Below are 25990 nucleotides of genomic sequence, written 5' to 3'. Positions count from 1 at the left end.
GTGGAACGGGTATGCTCAGACGTGGGTCCCGCGCTCTCCATGCCCCTCGAGTAAAGCTATCAAGGCTGATGAGGGCTGAAAGCCCGAAACCAGTCCTAGGATGCTTGTTTCCAGTCCAGGGAGGACCTGGCCTGGCAGTTCGGGCTGGACTGTTCCCATTGGGCGCAGGGTCAAGACTGATTTGCATACGGCAGGGTCCAAACTGGAATGGCATGGTGAGCATAAAAACAATAGATTTAGGCCCAAATCTCTGTACTGGGGTGAATGTATGACATTGTTCTGCATTCTGTCCATCAATTGTTCTTTTTGCATTTGTCACCCCGAGTGGGACGGGTATGCTCAGACGTGGGTCCCTTGCTCTCCATGCCACTGGAGTCAAACTATCCTGGCTGATGAGAGCTGAAAGCCCGAAACCCGTCCTAAGATGCTTCTTTCCAATCCAGGGAGGACCTGGCCTTGCACTTCGGGCTGGTCTGTTCCCATTGGGGGCAGGGTCAAGACTGATTTGCATATGGCAGGGTCCAAACTGGAATGGTATGGTGAGCAAAAAAAATGATGGATTTAGGCCCAGATCTCTGTATTGGGGTGAATGTATGACATTGCTCTGCATTTTGTCCATCAATTGTTCTTTTTGAGTGTAGCAGATAAAAGGGCAGCTGCTCAAGAAAAGAAATGTGATGCTAGACGAGCTCCAGTAGCTTCTAGGCAAACTTAACTTTACCAACAGGGTTGGCCAGAAATATTTTTATTTCTCCTTGTTTTTTACTCTTTCAACGTGTGCTGCATTCTGCACCAGACTTGTACAGAAGAAAACACACCTCTGGATTGTTTTTGTGCAGTAAGGGATCCCTTACTGCCGAAAAACAATATTGACTGTAACAGAGGCACCCTTGCACCATGGTGCAAGGGTGCCTACCTTGGTACCAGGCAGCTAATTGTGCACCAGCGCAGGAGAAAAGGATAGGAATACACAATATATCATAAATACGGTGCATTCCTGCCCTTTCACAGTGACGTAGGGCAGCACAGCAAGAAGACTTACAGCACTTTCCCACACCAATTGCTCATAAATGAGGCCTTGTATACAAATTCTTATCAATGCGCTGGGCGGCTGTAACAAGTCATTCATTTTCAAGAGGTGAGTCAGCACTTCTTTGCTTCCTGTTCTATGATTCTATGGTTATATAATTTATTACGCTATATTCTTCATATAAGCATAGGATAACGAATAATGAAGAGAACAAGGACAGTAAAGAGTGTATTTAATAAGTTAATTATTTCATCTACCCTATTGTATCATAACTAATAGCAATGCATGCAAATACTTTGAAAGCAAGTATATAAAAATATCGTAATTATCAACATAATAAAGATGAAAAATGTATTCGTGTTTATAATGAAAACTGATAAGGCACCCACGTAGCAATTTCCTTAAGAAATGTGACCCAATTGTGCATCATCTTGTACGCTTGCTGCAGATCACCTTGAGTCTCATACCTCAGTGCTCCCTTCATCAACGTCATGCAGTGTCCCCATGGTAACCAGCACCCATTGTTCCTTTGAAGGATATCAGCCAGTGTTCTCTTAGGCACATCACCTACACTCTTCTTAGGCTTATCACCAAGTGCATCACCTTGTGTTCCTGTGAGACAGGAAACCTGTTGTCTATTGTTGCTCATCACCTTTGTTTCTCAAAGATATCATCCTCATTATAATGTGTTCCCATGGTGCAGATACTTCCCAGCCCTTCTGGTGTCCCTAACTCTTTGATGATGCCTTAAAGCACATTGCCCTGAGCCCCCTCTTGCAGAAGGGCATGTGTAACCTAGTACCTCTCTCCATATATCCTACTTTACTTAACCACATGGCTGCTGCCATGATTTTTCCCGTATGCTGGATTTTGCACTTTTGCTGGCACTATGACGAGCTCAGCTCGTCATCAGCACACGACACCCGTGGGTGATGACGAGCTGAGCTCGTCATCAGCAGCGAAAGGGTTAAGTGCATGGATCCCCATGTGTCTGTCTGTAAAGGTGGCAAGCATGTTCATGCATTGTTGAGCCTTGTGCATGGGTACCAGCCTGCTGTTGGTCTGTGTTCATGCGAATTTCTAGGTATGATGTTCTATGTTCATGTGTGCTTGACCTATGTGTGCATGTACGGCCATATATTGTGCCTCTTATTGTGCATGCATCATGGCTGTATTCCTTACAGATGTGAAACATTAGTAACGACAGATGTGGAAATCTGCGACAATCACAAAGGCATGTGTGTTTCAACCGTCATCATAGTTACCAAATTGGGGCTGTACATATTCATCGCCATGTCCTCTGGGGATTATGTGCTACAAAAAAAAGTGATGCACTGTTAGTAATAATGCATGAAATAACGACTCATTACATGGCATCAACTTGCATGCACCACATGCCTTCCACATGCATTCAATTTTAAATGAGTAGTAGACGAGGTATAGTTACCCTGAAAATCTACACACCATACTGTTCCACACTGCCCCTATTGGAGGTATTTCACTAGATTCAGTGCACCAACAGTAATGGGTACAAAAAAGGAACACAGAGCTTCACAAGGCAATTCTCATTTCTAGGGTTGACAGATTCCGAGCAAAGCTTTAAACAGTGTCATAATTTTAACACAAGGATACTTTAGCCTTTCTTTGTCAAGTGAAAACAGTCACCTTTCAAAGCTCTTTAACAATAACAGATGCATTATTTTAAAACAAAAGTATACATTACTTAAGGGCTGTAGTATACTGTGCAGTTCAAAATGTCAGCTATCTTCAGCAGTTGAGACACAGTAGCCATACACGGAGAACAAGAAAATATTGCTTTACAAAGTATCATTTGGACCTGGGACGGTGCAGAGCACCGGAAACCACTGGCACAATTTAAGCTCTGCTAACCCCCTCCCCCCCCACAACCTGCCACTACAAAAGCTGGTGGCAACCAGACCGCGCAAGGAGAATGGTTGGACGGTGAAGGGTGTCAGCAGTGCAGTGCATGCACAGAACGGCTGGTGTCCCTATTATGCTTTCCGGCCCTTCAGGGTTTCCTGACTGAAACTGTGTATGATGATGACAACGGGACATGGATCCCAAAGCACAATTGTCATCCCGTAGGATCTGCAAGCACCACCTGAAAAAAGGGGAATCCATGGCTAAGCTTCAAGGCCTCTACCGAAAGTCCAGCACAATGATTGGTATTGAGCAGGGATTCTATGGGATGTCCCTTTTGATGGTGCAGTGGTCTGGAGAGGATTGAAGGCGGCTGTTTCTATCTCTCCCTCTCACTCTGGGTTCAGGGAAGCCATGGTGAGTCCATCTGCCAACAGCAGGAGGAGACATAGGCTAATGGTCAGTTCTGAATGGGTGGGTCTCATAAACTCCTTCTACCTCGCCAGTACAGGTAAACATTGGGTAGCGACTACCATCACCTGATTCTCTCATGGTGAGGGTTTTGGCGAGCTGCTGGCGGTGGTGTAAGAAGGGATATCGTTGTATTATTGGCTGCATCAGCACCCCACCTTGTAACTGAAAGTTGAGTTGCCGGTGCTGGGGGTGTGGGTGTGGGTGTGGTATCAATAAGATATTATTAATTATTTTTTATATTCAATATTTCTGTGTACAATATTCTGACTTACAACTGTGGTAGAATACTTTTTCCCTCCACCAAGGTGTAAAGCAGGGCGTAAATCTCTTTTGGTAGCATCACAAATTGGGATGTCAGTCATCATCCTCTTCTTCCCCAGGCCCACCCATAGTTACATAGCACCAGCAACCTGAGAACTGTCAGATGCTGCAAGAGTCGCTCGACGTAAAGTTTATGATAAGCATACAAGAGAATGCCTTTGATACAACACAACTCCAGTGTTCCAGGGCGCTTGACCCCTCGGCGTGTTTCTCGGGCAATGGTCCATGCTTTACAAAACTGTGACTAATGCCTTTGAAAAGGATTGTGGACGTGACTGAGCTCTGTGCATAGGTTCAACCACTACACATAGTCGAAAAAAGGCACAATCGCATGCAGTCCATGTCTATGCTTCAAGGCCTCTACTGACAGTCTTGTATTTATGCCAATCAATGCCCATGCATTTATGTGTTGGCAAGTCTCCTTGATTACACTTTTTCATACTTGTGTGGGTAGGTGAAAGGAATATATTTCCTGTTCTGTTAGGACCTATCCCCAATATATGTGGGTGTGATATTACAAATCCTCAAGTTACTACATATGATGGAATTCTGCTTGAAGTAGCCTCAGACATGTATCAACCTCTTATTGCGACCACCAGAGCAGTCTAGTTGAGAAGAACAGAGTGTGCTACAAATTATACTAACCAAGTTCTTACTGCGTGTTAAGAGTAGGCAAACCGAAATTGCCCTTGCCAGGATTTTGTTTTATACTTTCAGAGGAGCAAAGACACACCAATTCCTGTATTTACCCCTTCTGCTTAAGCAAGAGTCTCACAAAAGGAAGCAGGAGAACACCTCCTGGTACACCAGCACACAATTAGCCCAGATTCATTGTGGCAAATGCAGTGCATGATAACATTCAATCAGTTGAAAGTCTTTGGTATTCACCAGTTTCAGTGTAACCAGTGCTGTGTATCAGTAGATACAATTTTCAGGAATGTTGTCCTGTTGCAGTAGAGAGCAATAAGTAAAATCTGGGTTTGCTGGCTATGCTGCTCACAGTTTTCGCAGGGTTCATTATCACTCACAGAGCACAGATGTATCCCAGAGCTTTTCAGCCCAACAATTCAACAAGAAGCTAACCACAAAAGGAGGAGGGAGCAGACTGCCAGACATACTATCACACAAACCAGCTGCATTGTGGTAAATGTGGTGCATGATAATACTCACTTCAGCTGAAAGTCTTTAGTATTCACCATTGTTGGTGCAGCCAGTGCTGTGTATCTGAAGACACGTTTTTCAGGACTATGTCCTTCAGTAACAAGTACACTTTGTGACATAACCCCCTAAGGTCCGACTCATCTGACATTTCTAGATAGGCCCTATCACCAATTTAGTACATGGAGGTCGCCATTTGTCTCTATTTATGCAGACTCATTGTCATGTCTGCTTTTGACATATTTTTCGTCAGAGCTTATCTTTCTAAGTACTGTGAATGTCTCAGGTTGTCTGACTGTTGACAGATATAACACCTGATGCAACATTAGCCTGGATCAAGTGTCTACATATGTCCTTGTCTAGGTCAAATAAGAACAAAGTCCAGACATTGAGTCAAAATAATGTAGTCAGAATTGATGTCCTCATTTGTCAGAAATTCCAATCTCTGATAAGATACAGTATATAAGGATTTAACCATTTATTGGAGAAGTCCTTCACCCAGATTATCGCCCGAGATTCCGCTAGAAGATGGTTTTACCTACAGCCAGCACACTTTGAAGACGCAGCATCTCTCTTTCCAAACACTCTCAGTGTAGCACCGAGAAGTATGTTGTAGGGTGTTATGTTTTAGGTATCATTTTAACCATGTTAGCAATTTTCATTTTATTTCCATTGCTCGCAACATGTCTTTGTGCTGTTTTTATGATATACTCTGTACTTGTTTTAGATGTACTTAGAAACAGGTTTTTCCTATCACAATAAATACTGTGTCTATTCTTCATACTGCAATGTGTGTACGTGATATTGTGAATAACAAGATAGGATTGATCTGCTACCACAGTGCCAGTAAACCTAAAGCAATAACTTTATTTCTACAATGTATTGAATAGGGTTCTGCGGGGCTAAAATAACCTGCCTTTCGTATTCAGAGCTGAGGCATTGAACAGTGTGCATGCATACAGATAGTTTTTTCAAAATATCTTTATCTCCTAATTAGGTGACTATTTGAGGGATACTCAGTTTTCATTATATTTATCACATGAAAAGTACTAATTGGTTTCATGTTCTCTGCATTTTGCATTCAGGTATCATAAACTTGGGTTTTCCCACATTTTATTACGCTTGTGATTACCAGTAAACTCACTAATTCCTCCTTGTCACTCAGACTGATGTGAAATGCGACTACTCAGATATTGCATCTAAATGTTGAGCTATGTGTTTATTATATATTCATTATCCTAACAGTATAGAAATAGGTTTGCTTCATAGGTGGACTTTTGTTATTACATATGTAAAGTAAATGAATTTGATGAACTGTATTTTCTCTGTAATGAATATTGCATAAACTAGAACAATGAAGTCTTATTCCTCTTTTTTTAAATCTTTTATTATGTATTTCAGAATTGTTTGTGGCTCCTGAAGAAGGCGTTCTTTTAACGCCGAAACGCGCGTCGACTAAATTAACTGCCACTTTGTGTATTAATTAAGTGTTTTTTAATTGATTCTTTGTTATGTTGTTGTTTCATATGATGATGGTTTTAACTTTATTGTATATTTATTAATATGTATTATGTTGTATATGATCTATATGATCTAAAGTGGTTTCAATGCTTATTCCACCAGTCACAGATACACCGTATGTTGATTGCTCTTCCCCCTCACGAGTGCAGCACATGGTTTAGAGCACTTTTGTAAGTCGATTCCTAATACATGTCATGTACACCTAAAGCGTATTAGGACTCTCAGGTTTTTCATTTCAGCTTTCTGCTGTTTTTCTCCCCTTTTTCCTTCTTCCACCCTAACAGGCGGTTGTTAAATTGTTATAATTAATCTGGTAGGCAAATGCTGTTAATATGTCAGTCCTGATGATGGTCCCATACAATTCAGCATAAGGGATCGAAACGTCGACCGTGTACAGTGCTTTCACGACTTAACTATTATGTTGAATCTTGTTGTCTCTGGCACTTATTTGGCATAACTTTAATTTGACACTGATTGAAAAGTGGCCAATATATGCTCATTTTTTGCCTGTAAAACTCTTCTTAATTGTTGTTTGTTTTTTCCCAATACGGTACAGGATTGTGCCTTATTATCATCACTTATCCTTTTTCTTTACACTGTTGAAAATAAATATCCTGTCCGGCTGGGCAGTGATTAAATATAGTTCCTATTATGGCCTATATTTTATTCTTTTGTTTGATTTTGAAAAGCTAAGGACCTTTGTCTTCAATAGCAGTACTTGCCCACGGTCCTCAGCAAACTGTTTGGTTTCCCTTGTTGTAACAGCACTAGCACTAACAACAGAGGTAATGATGAGAGTAAAAAACTTTTAGATCTAAAGAAAAATCTCATCAGAATGGAAGCACATGGCGAGTTCATGTTAGCGTATCTGAGAACAGGCATTATCCCTATTGGTCTACGTGTGCGTAATATACCAGGTTTGATCGTACACCATAGACCTTTCTTCGAGAAATGGAGTTTAATAGCAAATAGGTGCTCCCGTGATTTAATGATTTTAATTGTAGAGACCTCAAAAGAATTAGCGGCTGCTATTAAAGTTGAAGTGGAAGAATTAGAAGTGAAACTTAAGCAATTAAACGGAGTTCGGGAAGCTTCACAGAAAATAGAGGAATCTAATAAAGAACTTGAATCTTTTAGTAACTACCTCAACAAACGTAAAACTGATAAGCTGGCTAAAGATAAAAAGGTTCTATACTGAGGAAACGGCCTATCCCTATTTGGGTAAGGATTTCTACCAGCAAAATCATTATGTTGATGAAACCAGGACTGCCCCTCAAAGGGTTAATAATTTTTCAGATACATCAGACTCCGAAGGTGAAGGCCCTAATAATTATTATGAATCAGAAGGAGCATTTAATTCCTATCAGGGTGCTCGGCCCCAACAACCTTTTTTATCCAACCGAGGGCCTCGCCTGGGTCGCCCCAAAGTAAGATTTCAGGGCCAGAACAGGGGGAATTTTCAAATGAATCAGCAACAACATCAGCAACATCAACAGCACCAACAGCATCCACAACATCAACAACAAGAACCCCAGTTTATCAGAGAGACCCTCAATCGGCAATATTGGGGTCGAGGGATGTAATCCCTATTTTCAATTTGTCAGCCACTGTCCTGGATAGCCATAGTGAGACCCTGCTATCCAAAGGTCTTTCATTTGTGCCCCACGCACATGTAGATACCTTTGAATTGCACCAAGATGTCATTTCCTTCTTCAGGAAAAATTAGTTTAAAAAGTTTTTTTCAAATGAATGAAGATTTAGATACTGAATCTCATAGACAAAGGGAGTTATCATTACCTTCCACGTTTAGCCCTTCTCTGGATCAATTGGGTCCTGAAGTGGCTGCATTCAAACTGGTGGTCCTCCAAAAACTTGAAAGAACACTTCGTTTTATTCCTAAACCCCTCTATAATCTTAGCAAGGATGAGTCCTTGGCTTTAAAAGCATTATCTGATAATAAAAGCCTTGTAGTTAAGGGATGCGACAAAGGTGGAAGTATTGGTGTAGTTGACTCAGGTATTTATGAACAGAACATGATGACTATGTTAGATGATAATTCCACCTATCAAAAAATTAACTCCAACCCCTCTAACACTATTTTTAAAAAGATTCAACATCTGACGAATGAGGCCTTATCTAATGGAGAAATTAGCTCTAAGGAACATGATTTTCTTAATTCAAATAAGGGTAAAACTGCGTGTATTTATGGCTTACCCAAGATACACAAAAATGAAAACAATCCTCCCTACAGACCAATTGTGTCCACTATAGGAACCATTACGGAACCTTTATCTAAATTTGTTGATTTTCATCTAAGACCCCACATACCTAAAATCAAATCTTACATTAAAGATACGGGTCATATGATTAATATAGTTGAAAATCTTAATTTTGTATCCAACAGGTACATTATAGTTACAATGGACATTGAGTCCCTATATAGTAATATCCCTTTAAACGAAGCAATCTTAGAGACTGATTGGTTTATTGAACAACATAACATAGTTTGTCCTAAAAGATTCCTTATAGATTGTTTATTTATTGTTGTAACAGAAAATATTTTTTAATTTGGAGATCTACTTTATCATCAAATTAGAAGAGTAAGTATGGGTGCTTCAGTTGCACCATCAATAGAAAATATCTATATGTCGGCTTCTGAAAGTAAGATTATTGATAATGAAATTGCCCCATTTTTTGAATCCATTTCCCACTGGTCCAGATATATTGATGATATTTTCTTTATCTGGACCAGTGGGAAAGATTCCTTGCTTGAATTTCTCGAATGGATCAACTTAACCGATGTAAACCTTAAATTCACTGCACAATACAGCACAGATCAGGTTGAATTCCTTGACCTTTTGATAAAAAATCAGAATAATAAATTACATGTTGACCTTTACGTGAAACCCACGGCACGTAATACGCTGCTCCACTTTAGCAGCTTTCATCCTAGGAGTCAGCGGCAAAGTATTCCCTTTTCACAGTTCCTAAGAGTCCGTACGAATTGCACCAGTCTAGGTGATTATGACAAACAAGCCTCTGTTATGAGGAAAAAATTTATGGACAGAGGATACCCTCATAGATTAGTCAGAAATTCCTACAAAAGAGCACGATTTTACGACCGTGATGCTCTGTTAAGACCAAAGGAACCTAATGTAAATGATCAACTTGTCTGCATAACAAGACATTCTACCCTTAATGGTCGTATCAAACAGATCATTAATGCCAATTGGCATATCCTTAATTGTACTCCTACTTCTAAATACAATTTGGCGAAACCTTTATTAGCACACAAGAGAAATAGAAACATTAAGGACCTCATTGTGCACTCGAGATTCGAAAAGAAAACTGCCTCCTTTGGATCTAGTCAGAGATCGTTACTGAATAATCTCCCAGTGCGTGGGACAGTTAAATGTTCATCGAGTAAATCATGTGTGAACATTTTAGAAGGTGAACACTTTTCCCACAACGGCTTTTCCACCAGAGCATATGGTATTTGGAACTGTGAGACAGCCAACATTGTATATTTTATCCAATGCCCTTGCGGCCTTGGATATGTTGGCGAGACTTGTAGATCTATCCAGGTCCGTTTGACTGAACATAGATCTGCTGTGAGAACAGGTAAGCTCACAGCACCTTTGGTCAAGCACTTCATGGAAATGAATCACAAGCCAGAAGATTTCCAATGGCGCATTTTAGAAAAGAGCAGGACACCTGACAGCAAGGGTGGTTGTGCCATTAGTAAAAAGAGAGAAGTTTATTGGATTTTTGTTCTTAATACTTGTAAACAGGGATTAAACAGCGAAATCCCCTTGGAGAATGCGATATTTTAATCGCTTTTCAGCGTTAGTCTCCTACCTGCTAGATACTTCCTCACTCTTTCTTTCTGATATATTTTTGGTAGCTATATCTGCTTTTGTGCTCATAATTTTTTACCTTTGAACTATTCCATCTTACTCATAGTTACTGCGGTCTGTGAATACACGCTTTTATGATATGGGCTTAATCTAATTTATCAGAATGTATTTGATTCCTTTGTGAACTTATTTTTGGGTTTTCTCATTATTTTTCCTCCCGTGTTTTGTTCTGTCCGTTATCATGATCGTTTTTATTTTTTCAGATTTTCACTTCATATTATCATTTGGCTGCTGATGTGGCTGATCTTTGCGGAATTATTACGACATTGCCACGCTTTTTATCTTCTCTACATAGACTAGCCCTTTAAGGGCTTTGCAGGCTTAAATATACGCGTGTAGCACCGTTTGTACATAGTGCTGCTAGGCCTTTAAAGAATCACAGGTGGTCAGGTGGTCATCCACGTGACCACTGCTCTGCACCTATTTAAAATCCCGCCAGACGTGAGCGTGCTTGACATTTCTCCAAAGAAGCAGAGAGACGCCAATAGTCATATCTTGCCGGGGCGTCTCTGTTTTCCAAAAGCCGTTTTAATTAGCTGAGTGCCTTCCGTGTTAGGAACGGCTAGTTTATCAGAAACCTACTTTCTAACAAACCGTCGGTTTTTACTGAGGGTGCACCTTTTATCTTTTTAACATTTGATTTTTTACTTTGCTATTTATAGATGGTACAACATAGCGGTGTAACAATCGTTAGACTCCACTCTCTGTTTAGACGCCAATACGTTTCACGAGCGGCTACAGATAGATGAGTTCCACCCTGCACAGAGGATGAATTGGTTATTAGTAACCGTTATTTGGGTGTGATATAGTCTTCACTAAGGGTGTCCCTTATCTTTTTACAATTGAATCTTTATCTTTTAGATCGTTTAACACAGCAGTGCATAAATCATTAGACGCCAACCGTTATCTTCTGTCTAGACATCGATGTGTTTTATAAGCGGCCATATATAGGTGAGTTTCACCTTGTACAGAGGACGGATAATAATCTAAATGTGTGCCGCACCTCCTATCATACTAATCCCTTATTATATGATAATTTCTAGACTCATGTACCCTGAATCAGCTACCTGGGCCACTTACCAAAAAACACAGCATAGACTGTTACCGAAAAAGTTCCGCTATTTACACGGCTTTGCTTTGGTAAGCGCTATCGAATAAAAGAATCGGTTGTTTATTTAGAAGCCGGTTTCACAGTGGTCTTTTAGATAGAATTAAATGAACTCTTCATTAATTCAACACTCAAATTGTGATGTTAGTATTTGGTGTGTTTGTTTATCCTTCTAGATCTGTATATTTTGAGTCCTTTATCTTGGGAGCTTTTTGAACATTACGGCATTCATCGTGACCGCATTATTTTCAAAGTGCATGACGTTGTTTCCTATCTTGAGCACGTTGATCAGTCCATTCTTTTATTATGGGAAATTGTATTTTGTCCGATTTTGGTAAGTTATACCCATTTTGCTATTTATTTATAGGCTAATAAGATTAAAGATGCCTCCTGCTTTTTAAGGTAATTTAACACAAAGATACACGTATGGCTTTGTGTTTCCTTTATAGATGCTATATGTACAACATCTTAGAGCACGGTCCACTGGGATATATATGACTGGTTACTTCACAATTGTTTGTTTGAACATTTTCATCTCTAAAAAGGCGAGTAAATCATATTACTCTGTGAAGATGAATCTGTTTATCTTTAGTTATATATTAAATTTTGCACTTTGTAAAGGCATGCATACATAGTTTTTTCAAAATATCTTTATCTCCTAATTAGGTGACTATTGGAAAGGGGCGACCATTCGGTCCCCCCGAACGTATGGTGGAGTACCACGATCCCCCCGGGAAGCCATCTTGGGCGGGAGGCGTGTCTCGGCTGGTATGCCCGAAGCGGCGTAGCCGGGGCGCGCCTTTTTCCCGCCCTAGAGTGGGCTGGCCTAGACACCGACGCGGCCGGCCATGCCCTCGAAGGCAGGCGGGGGCGGGTTTACGCCCACCCTGAAGACGGATAAAAGGAGCGGAAGCCAAGAAAGCATCCTCTTGTTCCGGTGCTCTGAAGCTGCACCTCCCCGCTGCACGTGAGCTCGAGACGGAACGAAGAGCCAATTTTGAGCGTTGTAATCCCTCTTTTTGTCTTACAGATATCCCGTCTAAGAATGCCCAAGAAGGTCGGAAAGCGGGTCGGTACCGATGAGATGCTCCGTATGCTCATGAAGGAGATATCCGATCTGAAGAGAAAGGTTGAGGCCAAGGACGGGGAGGGAGGACCGAAACGGCCTTTACCGGGAACAATCCCCGGTGGAAAGAGCAAGAGGCCCAGAAGGGGAGCACTTGGGGGGGAGACCCCGGTTCCCGAAGCGCCACGAGAAGAGCCAACCCCGGCGCCAAAGGAGGGGAACCCAATCCCTGTGGTGGTCACCCCTGCGAACAGGGAGGATATGCCCCCCGAATTAGCGGCGCAATTGGCAGCGTGGTTGGGAAACGATAGCGAGGGCGCCACGGCTGACGACGCCCGGGCAGTGATGAGACAACTGCGGGAATCGAGGGAGGCTGCGAAAGCTCCATCTCCTGTTCCCCCGCAGGTCCCAGCGGTTGGAGGTACAGCAGGCCCAAGTTCGGTGACAAGCGTGGGGTCTACTTCAGGTAAGCGGCCATTGCCGATTGCGGGGGGGGACTCTGCACCTTCTCGAAAGGAGAAGATTGCCCAGCACGTCCCACTAGAAGTCAAGGAGTTGATTTGGGCGGACAAATATGTAAATATGTTTTCATTGCTTACCGACCATTACGAGATCGAGCATGTAAAGAGTCAAAAGGAGCTCATGCATCCGAGTGTTTGGCGCGCTAAAATGGCCGCCTTTAAGGTTGATGAGACCATTGGTACTTGGGGCAGAGCGTGGGGAATTTTTACTTCCATCATGGGGGAACGCAGACCTGAGTTGTTGACCGAGTTACCCATCTATCAGTCACGTATTATGGAGTATTCTGTGGCATATGGGGGCAATCAGTGGTTCTGCTATGATAATCTGTTTAGAAAAACTAAGGAACACAACCCGTTGTTGTCCTGGGACTGTTACGACTCTGTGTCTTGGCAAAAAATGGAGAGTACAGGGATGTTGAAGGTGCCATTAGTAGGGAGTAACGGGGGGGAATCCTCCCGCCAAAACTCTGGGACGCCCTTTCGGACAGGTACAGGTAATGAGTCCCACACGAAGCCGAGTGGCAACACAGGTAAAAGGGGGATATGTTGGAATTTTAACAGGGGCAAATGTACCAGGCCCCAGGGGTCATGCAAATTCAGACATGAGTGTGGGGGATGCGGGCAGCCATCCCATCCTGAGTCCATGTGCAGAGCCAAAACGGGTGATAACGGTGGCAAGGGAGGCGCCAAACAGGTCTAATATAGTCCGAGGGGCGCCTTTACCGACCCCGATTGATACCATGGCAATGATTCCTTGGCTCAACGAATACCCAGATTATGCTTCCGCTGGGGTGTTGCGGAACGGGTTTTCATATGGTTTCCGCATCCCAGTGGGGGATTTTCAGGGGGTACCGGACTGTAAGAATCAAATGTCGGTCTTACAGCACACGGCGGTGGTTCAAGTAAAGATTAGGAAAGAGGTGACTCGAGGTCGTGTCGCCGGTCCATTCGATTTGCCGCCAGTTGCTAATTTTGTGTGTTCTCCTCTGGGGGTGGTTCCCAAGAAGGACCCGGGGGAGTTTCGGCTGATACACAATTTGTCAGCCCCACATGGTCTTTCCGTAAATGATGCGATAGATCCGGAAGTATGTTCGGTGCGGTACGCATCTTTCGATGAGTCCGTCGCCATGTTGAATCGCCTGGGGCCCGGGACGCTGATGGCCAAATCGGACATCGAATCAGCGTTCCGGTTGCTCCCGGTACACCCAGACGATCAGCGTCTCCTTGGTTTCCAGTTTCAGGGTCGCTATTACATGGATAAATGTATGCCAATGGGATGCTCGATTTCATGTGCCTATTTCGAGAAATTCAGTTGTTTTCTGCAGTGGGTATTCACGAGGAAGACAGGTTTTCACCATGTTATGCACTATCTCGATGACTTTCTGTTTCTGGGGGCAGCCGGGGATTCTGAGTGTGGACAGGCCTTACATGAATTTTGTGTCCTAATGAATCAATTTGCGCCAGGTAAGACGGTCGGTCCCTCGACCTTGATCGAGTTTCTGGGGATCGAGCTCGACTCAGTGGAAGGTTGTTTTCGTTTACCTAAAGAAAAGGTGTTAAAATTCAGGTTATCCCTTGAGACATGTATTCGTGCAACGAAAGTGAACTTGCATCAATTACAACAGGTGGTGGGTCAGTTGAATTTTGCCCTGAGAGTAATGCCGATGGCGCGCCCCTTTTCCCGCTCGATTGCACAGTCCATGGTCGGCTTGAAGGAAGGACATCATCGTACGAGACTCTCGGCAGAGGTTCGCCAGGACATGCGCATTTGGATTGCATTCCTGGCGGATTTCAATGGTCGAATTGTCTGGAATAAACCAGCAGTGTCTTCCGAGGAGTTGGGACTATGGACGGACTCGGCGGGGAGTGTGGGTTTTGGCGCCATATTGGGTACACAATGGTCGGCTCAAAAATGGCCGTCATGGTGGCATGAGTGCGGGTTGACGAGTAACATTGCTTTTCTCGAACTATTCCCTATTCTGGTGGCCTTGAGAACATGGCCAGAAGGGTTTAGGGGTCACTCTGTGGTTTTCTGGTCTGATAACATGACCGTGGTTGAGTGTATCAATAATCAGGCAGCACGTTGCAAATTGATTCTCCGATTACTCAAGGAAATTGTGTTGTTGTGCATGCAACTAAATGTACTGTTTAGGGCGCGGCACGTGCCGGGGGTGATGAACCAAGCGGCTGATGCGCTCTCTCGTTTCCGTATGCAGGCCTTCTGGGGTTTTCTGCCCACAGCGGACCCGGTGGCGGCACCCTTTCCCGAAGCTCTTTGGTCTCTCGGTGCCCCGAACTACAAGACCTCGTGGGAGAGAGTTTAGCACCCAGGACGAGGAAGGCATATGAAGGGGCGTTCCGTTCTTATTGGGCCTTTTTGGGTACTTCCGGGAGGGAGCTTTGGGGTCTGGAAGAGTCTGTAGTAAGATTCCTGCTCTCTTTACGTCACGCAGGCAAGTCAGTAGCTACGGCCCAGAGGCATCGGGCCGCCATTTCCTTCATGGCAAGGGCTCATGGGATCCAGGACCCGACAGCGTCTTTCGTGGTGCAGAAAGCGCTACGGGGGTGGCAACGCCTTGAGGGTCGCAGAGTAGACGATAGGCACCCGATAGGTTTGGATAGGTTGGCCCTGTTATTATCCGTGCTACCGGTAACATGTTCATCCCACTACGAAGCAGTGTTGTTCCGAGCCGCATTTGCATTAGCATTCCATGGGGCTATGCGGGTAAGCGAATTAGTGGCAAAGAACAAGCAGGATACGATGGGGGGACTGTGCCGGGAACACATTCAGGTCAGAGAAGAGACGATGACGGTCTCGTTTGTAAAATCCAAATCCGATCAGGATGCAATCGGGGACTGTGTAATCATCCAGAGGATCCCCGGGTCCGCCATGTGCCCTGTTGGGTGCGTAGAAACATATTTAGCGCAGAGGGTGGCAACATGGGGGGGGACCTTGTTAAGACACGCTGACGCCACCCCACTGACGAGGTTTCAGTTTCAGCGGGTGCTTGCGATGTCGATTTCTGCTGCGGGCTTGAACCCCGGCGACTTTGGGACCCATTCCTTTAGGATAGGGGCTGCTACGGAAGCTACAGCCAGGGGTCTGAATGTTGATCAAATAAAACGTATGGGGCGTTGGTCCTCGAATTGTTATAAGAGGTATGTACGGTTGCACATGTTGTGAAGCTGTAACGTGTACTCACGCTTCTTGTTTTTTGTTTGGTTTTCAGTTGCGCAAGCCTACGAGGCGGGGCGGACTGTCCAGTCGACCCAACACCGGGGGGCCAGCGGTCAGACATTACCGGCTGTGAAAAAGGAGGTGTGGGTCGTGGGCCACTCATACGTGAGGCGTGCCGCGGACGTATTCAAAGCAGGTGACATGACTCACGTGGCTGGGGAATACGGGTACAGTGTGTCCTTCTACGGAAAGGGCGGGCTCTGTATTGACCAGTTTCGATCATTTTTCGAGGGCTTGTTAGGGCGGACAAGGTCACCGCCGTCTGTAGTCATAGTTCATCTTGGGGGCAATGATTTGGTGACCACTGGTAGACGACTTCTTCTTGAGGCGATGCTTTCCACGGTAAGTTGGTTGGCGAGAAGAGTTCCAGGGTGCACAATTGCATGGTCCCATATGATCCCACGGAAAGTGTGGCGGGGGGGCTATTTCAGTTACTGCTTTGAATCATTCAGTAAGGAAGATAAATAACAAAGTGAGTAGATTGTTTCGTTCAAATACACTGCATTCTGTTTCACATGGTTGTATCAAAGGGGACAGTATGTATTTGGGGGACGGCGTTCATTTGTCCCGGGTGGGGAACGAGTTACTCATAGGAGACTTCTTAGCCTGGTTAAAGGGTTTGCAGCATGACCTTTAGGTAGGAGTGTTTTGTGGGGGGTCCGGATAGCCGGTCAACTATCCGGCCTGTGGCGGTAAGGTCATGACCCTAGAGCAGTAATTGGAAGATCCCTATGAGGGGGCGTCACCCATTACGGATGGGAGCGCGCGGGGGAGGTGGCCAATTGGCCCCTCAACGGGGAGGCGGTCCTGTCTAAGGAGAGGCCGCCGGAAGGAAAGGAAAGGTGGTCAAGGCCCCTTCCTGGATAGGAGGGGCTACGGCCCCTCCTGGAGAATTTCCCGGGGCCAGGACATCTGCGACGGCAGATGGGTAAGTTGTGTGGGGTGCGGGAGGGGGTTTACGCTACCTTTTAGACACCTCACACGAGTCCTCGAACGACCGTTAAATGGCGTCTAGTTTATTGGGGCCCCCGTCAAGTACAAAGGGAAATTGGTAGATGCACTTGAGGTACGCCTCGGTGCGGTCGCTCCTCTCACAAGTGAGGGGGGTATGTCTGGTTTAGGGATCTGACACCGGTTACGACCTTGCCGTTGGCCCTTAACGTTAGGATGTACAATTTCAAGTCAAATGTTTTGTAGGATGTTAGTTCGGCTAGGAGAACCTCTGTATTAGAGATCTGTTAAGGTTAGCCAAACATCGTAATGTGGAAATGAAATTGTACATAATATGAAACTGTTATTTTAATGTTTTAATTTTGTTTCATATTTTTAATAAATACGGCCGGGAAGGGTTTACTCCCTTCCCGCCTTCCAAAAATTCAAGAACTGTTTCCGGTTTCCCAATTCTTGGGGATTGTGTTGAGAGGGGGTGGCGGGTATCTCAGCCATATGGAAAGGGGCGACCATTCGGTCCCCCCGAACGTATGGTGGAGTACCACGATCCCCCCGGGAAGCCATCTTGGGCGGGAGGCGTGTCTCGGCTGGTATGCCCGAAGCGGCGTAGCCGGGGCGCGCCTTTTTCCCACCCTAGAGTGGGCTGGCCTAGACACCGACGCGGCCGGCCACGCCCTCGGAGGCAGGCGGGGGCGGGTTTACGCCCACCCTGAAGACGGATAAAAGGAGCGGAAGCCAAGAAAGCATCCTCTTGTTCCGGTGCTCTGAAGCTGCACCTCCCCGCTGCACGTGAGCTCGAGACGGAACGAAGAGCCAATTTTGACCCACCCACCAGCCCCTGAGGACAGCTAGTTGTTTTTGAATAAAGTTTTGATCTGGTAACTCTGTTTCTTGCAGGTTGTGATGATCGTCGTGAAATTTTGGGATATGCAATAAAGAATGGTTATTTTCAGTATGTTTTACAAATAAAGTAATGTTGCACTAATGTTGATCAGTATTCATGCTTGTAATAAGTCATGTTCGTTTTATTCTTAGTAAATTAGGTAGAATTGTCGTATTTATTTTGGTCGGGCGGTAAGGTCATGATCGGTGAGCAGTAATTGGAAGATCCCTATGAGGGGGCGTCACCCATTACGGATGGGAGCGCGCGGGGGAGGTGGCCAATTGGCCCCTCAACGGGGAGGCGGTCCTGTCTAAGGAGAGGCCGCCGGAAGGAAAGGAAAGGTGGTCAAGGCCCCTTCCTGGATAGGAGGGGCTACGGCCCCTCCTGGAGAATTTCCCGGGGCCAGGACATCTGCGACGGCAGATGGGTAAGTTGTGTGGGGTGCGGGAGGGGGTTTACGCTACCTTTTAGACACCTCACACGAGTCCTTGAACGACCGGGTATGTCTGGTTTAGGGATCTGACACCGGTTACGACCTTGCCGTTGGCCCTTAACGTTAGGATGTACAATTTCAAGTCAAATGTTTTGTAGGATGTTAGTTCGGCTAGGAGAACCTCTGTATTAGAGATCTGTTAAGGTTAGCCAAACATCGTAATGTGGAAATGAAATTGTACATAATATGAAACTGTTATTTTAATGTTTTAATTTTGTTTCATATTTTTAATAAATACGGCCGGGAAGGGTTTACTCCCTTCCCGCCTTCCAAAAATTCAAGAACTGTTTCCGGTTTCCCAATTCTTGGGGATTGTGTTGAGAGGGGGTGGCGGGTATCTCAGCCATATTGAGGGATACTCAGTTTTCATTATATTTATCACATGAAAAGTACTAATTGGTTTCATGTTCTCTGCATTTTGCATTCAGGTATCATAAATGTGGGTTATCCCACATTTTATTACGCTTATGATTACCAGTAAACTCACTAATTCCTCCTTGTCACTCAGACTGATGTGAAATGCGACTGCTCAGATATTGCATCTTAATGTTGAGCTATGTGTTTATTATATATTCATTATCCTAACAGTATAGGAATAGGTTTGCTTCATAGGTTGACTTTTGTTATTACATATGTAAAGTAAATGAATTTGATGAACTGTATTTTCTCTGTAATGAATATTGCATGAACTAGAACAATGAAGTCTTATTTCTCTTTTTTTTATCTTTTATTGTGTATTTCAGAATTGTTTGTGGCTCCTGAAGAAGGCGTTCTTTTAACGCCGAAACGTGCGTCGACTAAATTAACTGCCACTTTGTGTATTAATTAAGTGTTTTTTAATTGATTCTTTATTATATTGCTGTTTCGTATGATGATGGTTTTAACTTTACTGTATATTTATTAATATGTATTATGTTGTATATGATCTATGATTGTAATATGAATGCCTATTAAAATACAATATAGGCTTATAATAGAGTGTATGTTTTATGTCTCCTATTCTTGCTACCTTTAGTTCTATGCTGTTGTTGTAATTGCCTAGGAATGTTATATACAATCTGTTTTTCCCTGTCCTAGGAATTATATTAATTCTCAATCAGGGGGTCCTTGTTGTTCTCAAATTGAACAGTGCGGTGTCACCCGTGGGTGGGAAAGCAGAAATTATAGAACTATGCCAAAGTAGTAGTTTAAGCTACATTTGGAGGTGCTGGCAATGCTGCTCACGGGCTTTTCAGATTTCTGTACCTCTAAAACAACTGGTTAATCTCTACTGAGGGAGGCAACTATCCTAAATCCCAAGTATAGAGATACCCAGTACTTGCTGCACTAGCAAGGGTCAAAAATAAAGCCTTTCACTGAAGTAAGTATTACCATGCACATAATTTACCATAATGCATCTGAGCAAAGTAAGTTCTGAGATATGTGGCAGTGTGCTTCCCTTTTGTCTGTACATCAGTATAGTCCAATCCTAACCAGAGAATGTGCCTCTTTTTGGGCACCTCATGAAAGGCACCATCATCATTTCTGGGGCAATGAAGTACCCTAGTGTGATATTAAACGTGTCTTGGGCACTTAAAGTCAAATATTTTGTTTTGCTGGGAGCACATCATCCTTATTTATCATGCAGGCCTAGAGGGCAAAAGATATTGAGATGGTGACACCAACTAAATTCGATATTATGGCTAAGAAGACTAGGGCAATAAATCCACTGTAAATTCTTTTCAATTACTCTTACAGTTGATGCTTTTTTCATTTTCTCACTGACCATATTATGGGGATAACATCTTGTGAAGTAAAAACATTTAGGGCCAGATGTAGGTAATCCAGATTTACCGATTCTAAAATACTGAATTTTACCAATTCGGCATTTTAGAATCGGTAAATGGGATGTAGGTATTCATTCGGTATTTTTTACCAAATCGGTAAAATTCGGTAAATACTGAATCAGTATTTACCGATTCGGGATTTCCCATTCATCCCTATGGGTCTCCAGGCCCATAGGAATGAATTGGAATTACCGAATCGGTAAATACAGATTCAGTAAAATGGGGAACACATTCAAGGGCTGCAGGGTGTCACTATGACACCCTGTTGCACCCCTGAATAGTGCATGGGTGCACATGTGGCACACATACATGCCTGTCTGCCACATGGCACTGTTAAAAAAACAAAATTGCTTTTTTAACGGTTTTCGTTATTTACCACCAACTTGTAGTTGGTGGTAAATAACGATTCCTTACAGGTGAAAAGCACTCACTTGAGTGCTTCCTAACTTAAGGATTCGGTAATTTACCGAATCAGTATTTAAGAATTCGGTAAATATTTATTTTATCACTTTAGGTCAGACTTTATTTTTTAATTTAAACTTCCCAACAACTCAGCAAGAAGCCAATCAGAAAGGGAGGAGGGAGCATACTAGAGAGAGTAACAATTGAAATCTGGGAGTGCTGGCTATGCTGCTCACAGTCTTCTCAGGTTTCTGTATCACTCCCAGAGAACAGGTGCATCCTACAGCTTATCAGCTCAACAACACAACAAGTAGCCAATTAAAAAAAAACTGTTGTTGGAGCACCGGAGCTTCAAACAGAGCTCCTCAGCTCATGGAAGCATTATCAAACAAAGGAGGAATGGAGCACTCAGTTTGCGCATGTGCATTAAAGTAAATGCAATGCAAAGTAAGACTTAAGTACAGGTCTTTAGTTTTCTTCATTGTTGGTGCAGTCAGTACTGTGTATTTTTAGACATATGTTTCAGGACTTTCTTGTTTCATTAAAACTTCAGCAAAATAATTTTATGTTATTTAATACATTTTAATTAATTCAAGATTTGATTCAAAATTAAGTTCATAGTGCTGGGACATTTTTTCTTTCGTCCTACATATAAAATAAATAGCTCAAATTAATTTACAATAAAATGTAACATTAAACTTATAAATGTAAAAACATTTACAATGTAAATTGTTAAAAATGTTGTAACATGTTATATTAATAATGCATTTTTTGTGTTCTACATTTAAAATAATTAAAAGAAATATATACATTTAATTTATAGTAATATTTTACTTAAAAAATTACAGTTTCTTTTCAAAATCAGTGTTCTTTTAGTTTTTTTCTACAATTTACAAAGTGGATATTTATGCCTTGGAGGCAGAGAATTCTAGCTGCACATGAAAAGTTAGTAGTAGAAAGTTTTCACTATGAACCTTGTTTCAAAATAAGATAAGATAAGATAGTATCTTGTTCTCAACAAACCAGTGAACCAGCAAATCAGGGAACAGGGGCAAGAGACTTGCTATCATCATTAACCATTAACCACCAGAACATTTGAATTCCCCAAAAAATAAAACTTTTGTCCGGAGTGCACATCATGAGATCAGGGAAATCCAGAGATGGAGAAGAGAAACCCCCGGGAAGAACGAAAAAAGGAAGAGGGATCCCACAAGATACATGGACACGGTCACGAATAGGGGCACGGCCTCTCCTAGTCATCCATCCCTTCATCACCAATGAACACTCTCTAGTCCATAGGGAGCCTGATATAAGCTGGGACTCTCTGCTTAACCAACAAACTTATTTTCAATTACTGCAAAATATAAAATAAAGAAACAGAAGGAGTCTCTCGGCACAAGGACAATCATTATCAAGATCAACAGGATCAAACCCCAGGCCTATTGCAATAGTCTATTTCCCTTTGCTAATGACTGAACAATATTGATTGGAACAAGCAAGTCGGGCGGAAAAATACAACCAATTTTTCTTGACATCAGGCTCAATAAATCCCACAACCCTCCTCTCAAGAGAAACCGAAGAAACTGTGCATATGAAACAAAACAGACGCCAGACTCAAAATACCATTGAGTCAAGTATTGTAAAGGTGGGGGTAACGCCACTCAAAACCCCACAAGGAAACAAACAACTGAGCGAGCACAATGAACATATTGAGCATCTTGAGTGCTCACCTCAATTAAATCAAACATACCAGGAAGCACCAATGAATCCGCAAATGGTTTCCGAATGGCCCCAATTATTAAATACAATGGACACGATCGGGAAAGCAATGACACACCATGCAGACAAACTTGATATTCAAATTGAACTGTTAAATCTCCTAGCTATCCATGTACAAGGGATAGAAGCACATCTGCAAGACCTGAACTCAATGATTAAAGTACAACAAGACAGGGATACTACATAACATACGTGCCACTGCCCCCAGATAATCGACAAATTGACAACAGTACCTATCATGATGTTGCAGATGCAGATACTAATGGCTGTTAAGCAATGCCCTAAAGGACCTAACAAAACCCCTAAGCAGGCACCAGACTAACAATACGGCCAGCAGGGAAATGGCAGCATTGACAGAGTCCTGAGCGAAGAAGAGGGTCTGCCAACCACAGTGCTAGATGATCCTAACAAACTAGCGCACCCTGGAGCACAAGAGGCGGTGTCATTCAACCGAGCATTAGAAATGTCTGAAAATGCAAGCCCCAAACAATCCATTCTGTCTGAAAAAGCAAGCCCCAAACAATCCATCTTTTCAATTCCCCTCACGAAGAGGGAAAGAAAACGCCTGAGAAAAGCGAGAAAGAGTAAATAAAAAAATCCCGGGTCGATTGAATTATCCCCTCAAGAAATTAAGCCTGATACAAGAGACAAGGGTTGGCCAGAGAGAGAAAACTCTGAAAGCAATATCAGGCCCATGACTGGGATATAGATACCCTATAACCCCACCCCAAACGAGGATAAAACTACAGAATGCGCAACTCAATGTATCAGCAATAACAGACAGGCAATGAAAATGTATAGTATATTCTATCCTCAGGCAGGGAAAGAAGATATGAAACCGCCCAGCCTGGATTCTCATAAAAATCCACCTATATCAATGGGTGGAGCCATCACCGCAGAAGAGACAGCAATCAGCAGACAAGTGAAAATAGTGGAGAGCAGCACGTGCAAAGGAGGGGGGAAATGGGAGTAGTCGATGGGCGGAATCAAGGCTGCCCCAGCCTTGAACCCAAGCGGCATGGCAAGTTACTGCTCCCACAACCAACGAAGTCCAACTCCCCCAGGCTAAGACCCAATTCCGGCTGCATTCGACAAATCAAGTAACACGGCAGAAAAAGACCTTACAAACTTATTACGGCTAACCACAAGCAAAAAAGTAGAGCTCGTCATGCAATATAGCTCAAGGGGACCACATGACATCTTGAATAGGGGATCAATACTAAAACTACTAGAATAATTACCATCTATGAGTCATATAAAATCCAGTGACTTGGAAAGTATAGAGTTTAAACCAAACCCTTACCTCACAGGTCCAGACTCTACAATCCTAACATGGACCACCTACAGCCTCACAGAACTGATCCTGTTGCACAGGGAAGAATTCTCTAATTGGGGCATCGAATTAAAAAAGGTGGAGCCCTTGCGGTATCTTACTCCATTACAACAACAAACACAGAAACAGAGCCTTTTAAAAGGCGCAAAAGGCCCGAATCAGACCTGCACCAAGGTAGAAGAGGGTCATCCACTTAGACAAATTACAATCACAATTGCACAAAGAGAAGCAGTGGATCTTGAGGCGCTTTCCCAAAAAACATTGGGACCACAGCAGCGGGGACAAGAATGAACCAGACCAAGCCAACATTCAAGGAAAGCAAGGGGCACCAGGATTTGATCCTGGAATGTTAACGGCCTAAGTGCAAAGTTAGAAGAAGAAGATTTTGTGGAATTTATCCAACAACATGACATACTTCTTTTTCAAGAAACCTGGCAGATAAATAACTCTCCATTTGTGGGCTACAAAGACAATTTTATTTCAGCAAAAAAGGAGGCACAGTATGGAAGAGTTAAAGGGGGCTTATCGACCTATACATCTACGGACCTCTCTTGGCGAGACACAAGCATCGACCATGACTCCAGATGGACGCAATGTACCAAAGTAGACCTTTCATCCTCAATGGGCCTACTAATCTTGAATCTCTATATTCATCCAATAGGTAAGCAGAAGGGCCAAAGAATGGAGCAACTAATAGCGGCAATCAAAACGCTGAAAAGCACTTACCCAAGTGCCAACATAATAATAACAGGGGATTTTAATATGCACTTCATCCAAGGCCAAAAGTGCAATCTACCGAGTTTCATACAACCAAAACGGGGCAACCGAAGCAGACAAGACCCTATGGGTATGAAATCAGCAAAATTGGATGACCTTTTCCTACACATGTTAAACGGTAGAGACCCTTTGGACAGTCCAGCAGCGTTTACGAGGGTTACAAGTAACACAGGATCAACAATCGATTTCACGCTAGCTGACTCTGATCTATTCCCTTATATAACAGATTTTAAAATACAGGACTGAGTCGAAAGCGATCATTACCCTCAAACTTTCACATTAACCATCACTCCAAATAGGTCAGAGCAGGCTAATCCTCTCACATTAACAACACAACTCTACAATCTAAAACGGTTTATTTGGGGTGAAAAGAACATCAACAAAATAATGGAGACATGATGGTCATTGTTAAGACCTACAGACGCAGACCACACTGGAGATATTACGGGGGTCTGGGAGTCTTTCACAATCAACATCAATAAAATATTTTCAAACCACTTACAGAGATTATAAAACTCCTAGAACCGGAGGAAGGCCCTGGTATATGCCAAAAATACGAGCAATAAAAACGTGACTGAACCAAAAACTAACATTAATTCGAACTAAGGGTCCCCATCCTTCGCAACAGACTCTCACAATTGTAGAAAAGACAAAAAAGGAACTAAAACACAAAATAAAGGCGGCCAAACGAACATACAAGGAAAAATGTGAGATTAACTTGCTCCACGCAAGCAAGCAGAGAAACTCGAGACAGTTTTGGACAAAAATTAACTTTCTGCTAAATGGCAAACATTGTCAATTCACCTCTGACATAAAAGAACAATCTTGGAGCACTCATATCAAAGATACATATAATTTCCCAACTGCACAGACAATGGTCAGCCCTGGTGACAATACAAACGAGATTAAAAGGTGCTCCAGTCTGTCGATAAAATCAGAAGCCAGGAGTCAGAGTACGGAAAAATGGACAACAGTGGAGGCATCAGCCACCATCTTAAAGAACTTATCCAAAGCCAAACTTCATATCGAAATCAGCGAAACAAAGAAAGAAAGCAGCAATTTTATCAAACATGCACAAACAGAAGAACCTGTACAGATAACACAAAAGCAGATCATGCATACAATCAAACATATGAGATCGGATGGGGCATCCGGACCTAACGGTCTACCGAATGCTTTGTTCAGGTACGATCCCGAGTTTTGGTCCTGCCATTTAACCCCCCTGTTCTCCAATTGCTTTGAGACCGGAATTTTTCCCAATTCATGGAGGGGCAGCATTCTTCAACCCATTTAAAAGTCAAAGACACGTTT

The 25990-nt window shown here is 43.1% G+C and overlaps 1 protein-coding gene across 1 annotated transcript in view; it reads right to left on the bottom strand.

Moving 5' to 3' along the window:
- The window catches only part of HABP2 (hyaluronan binding protein 2), a 335748-nt gene that overhangs the window by 276941 nt on the left and 32817 nt on the right, over positions 1–25990 (bottom strand). The window contains exon 2 of the mRNA XM_086922842.1: positions 2296–2344. Within this exon, the coding sequence (XP_086778968.1) occupies positions 2296–2344 (49 nt within the window). The remainder of the gene's footprint in view (positions 1–2295; positions 2345–25990) is intronic.

This window comes from Lissotriton vulgaris, chromosome 5, assembly GCF_964263255.1.
Source record: "Lissotriton vulgaris chromosome 5, aLisVul1.2, whole genome shotgun sequence".
Taxonomy (NCBI): domain Eukaryota; kingdom Metazoa; phylum Chordata; class Amphibia; order Caudata; family Salamandridae; genus Lissotriton; species Lissotriton vulgaris.
Note: the sequence above shows the minus strand (reverse complement) of the source record. Positions and strands in the feature narration are given on the sequence as shown.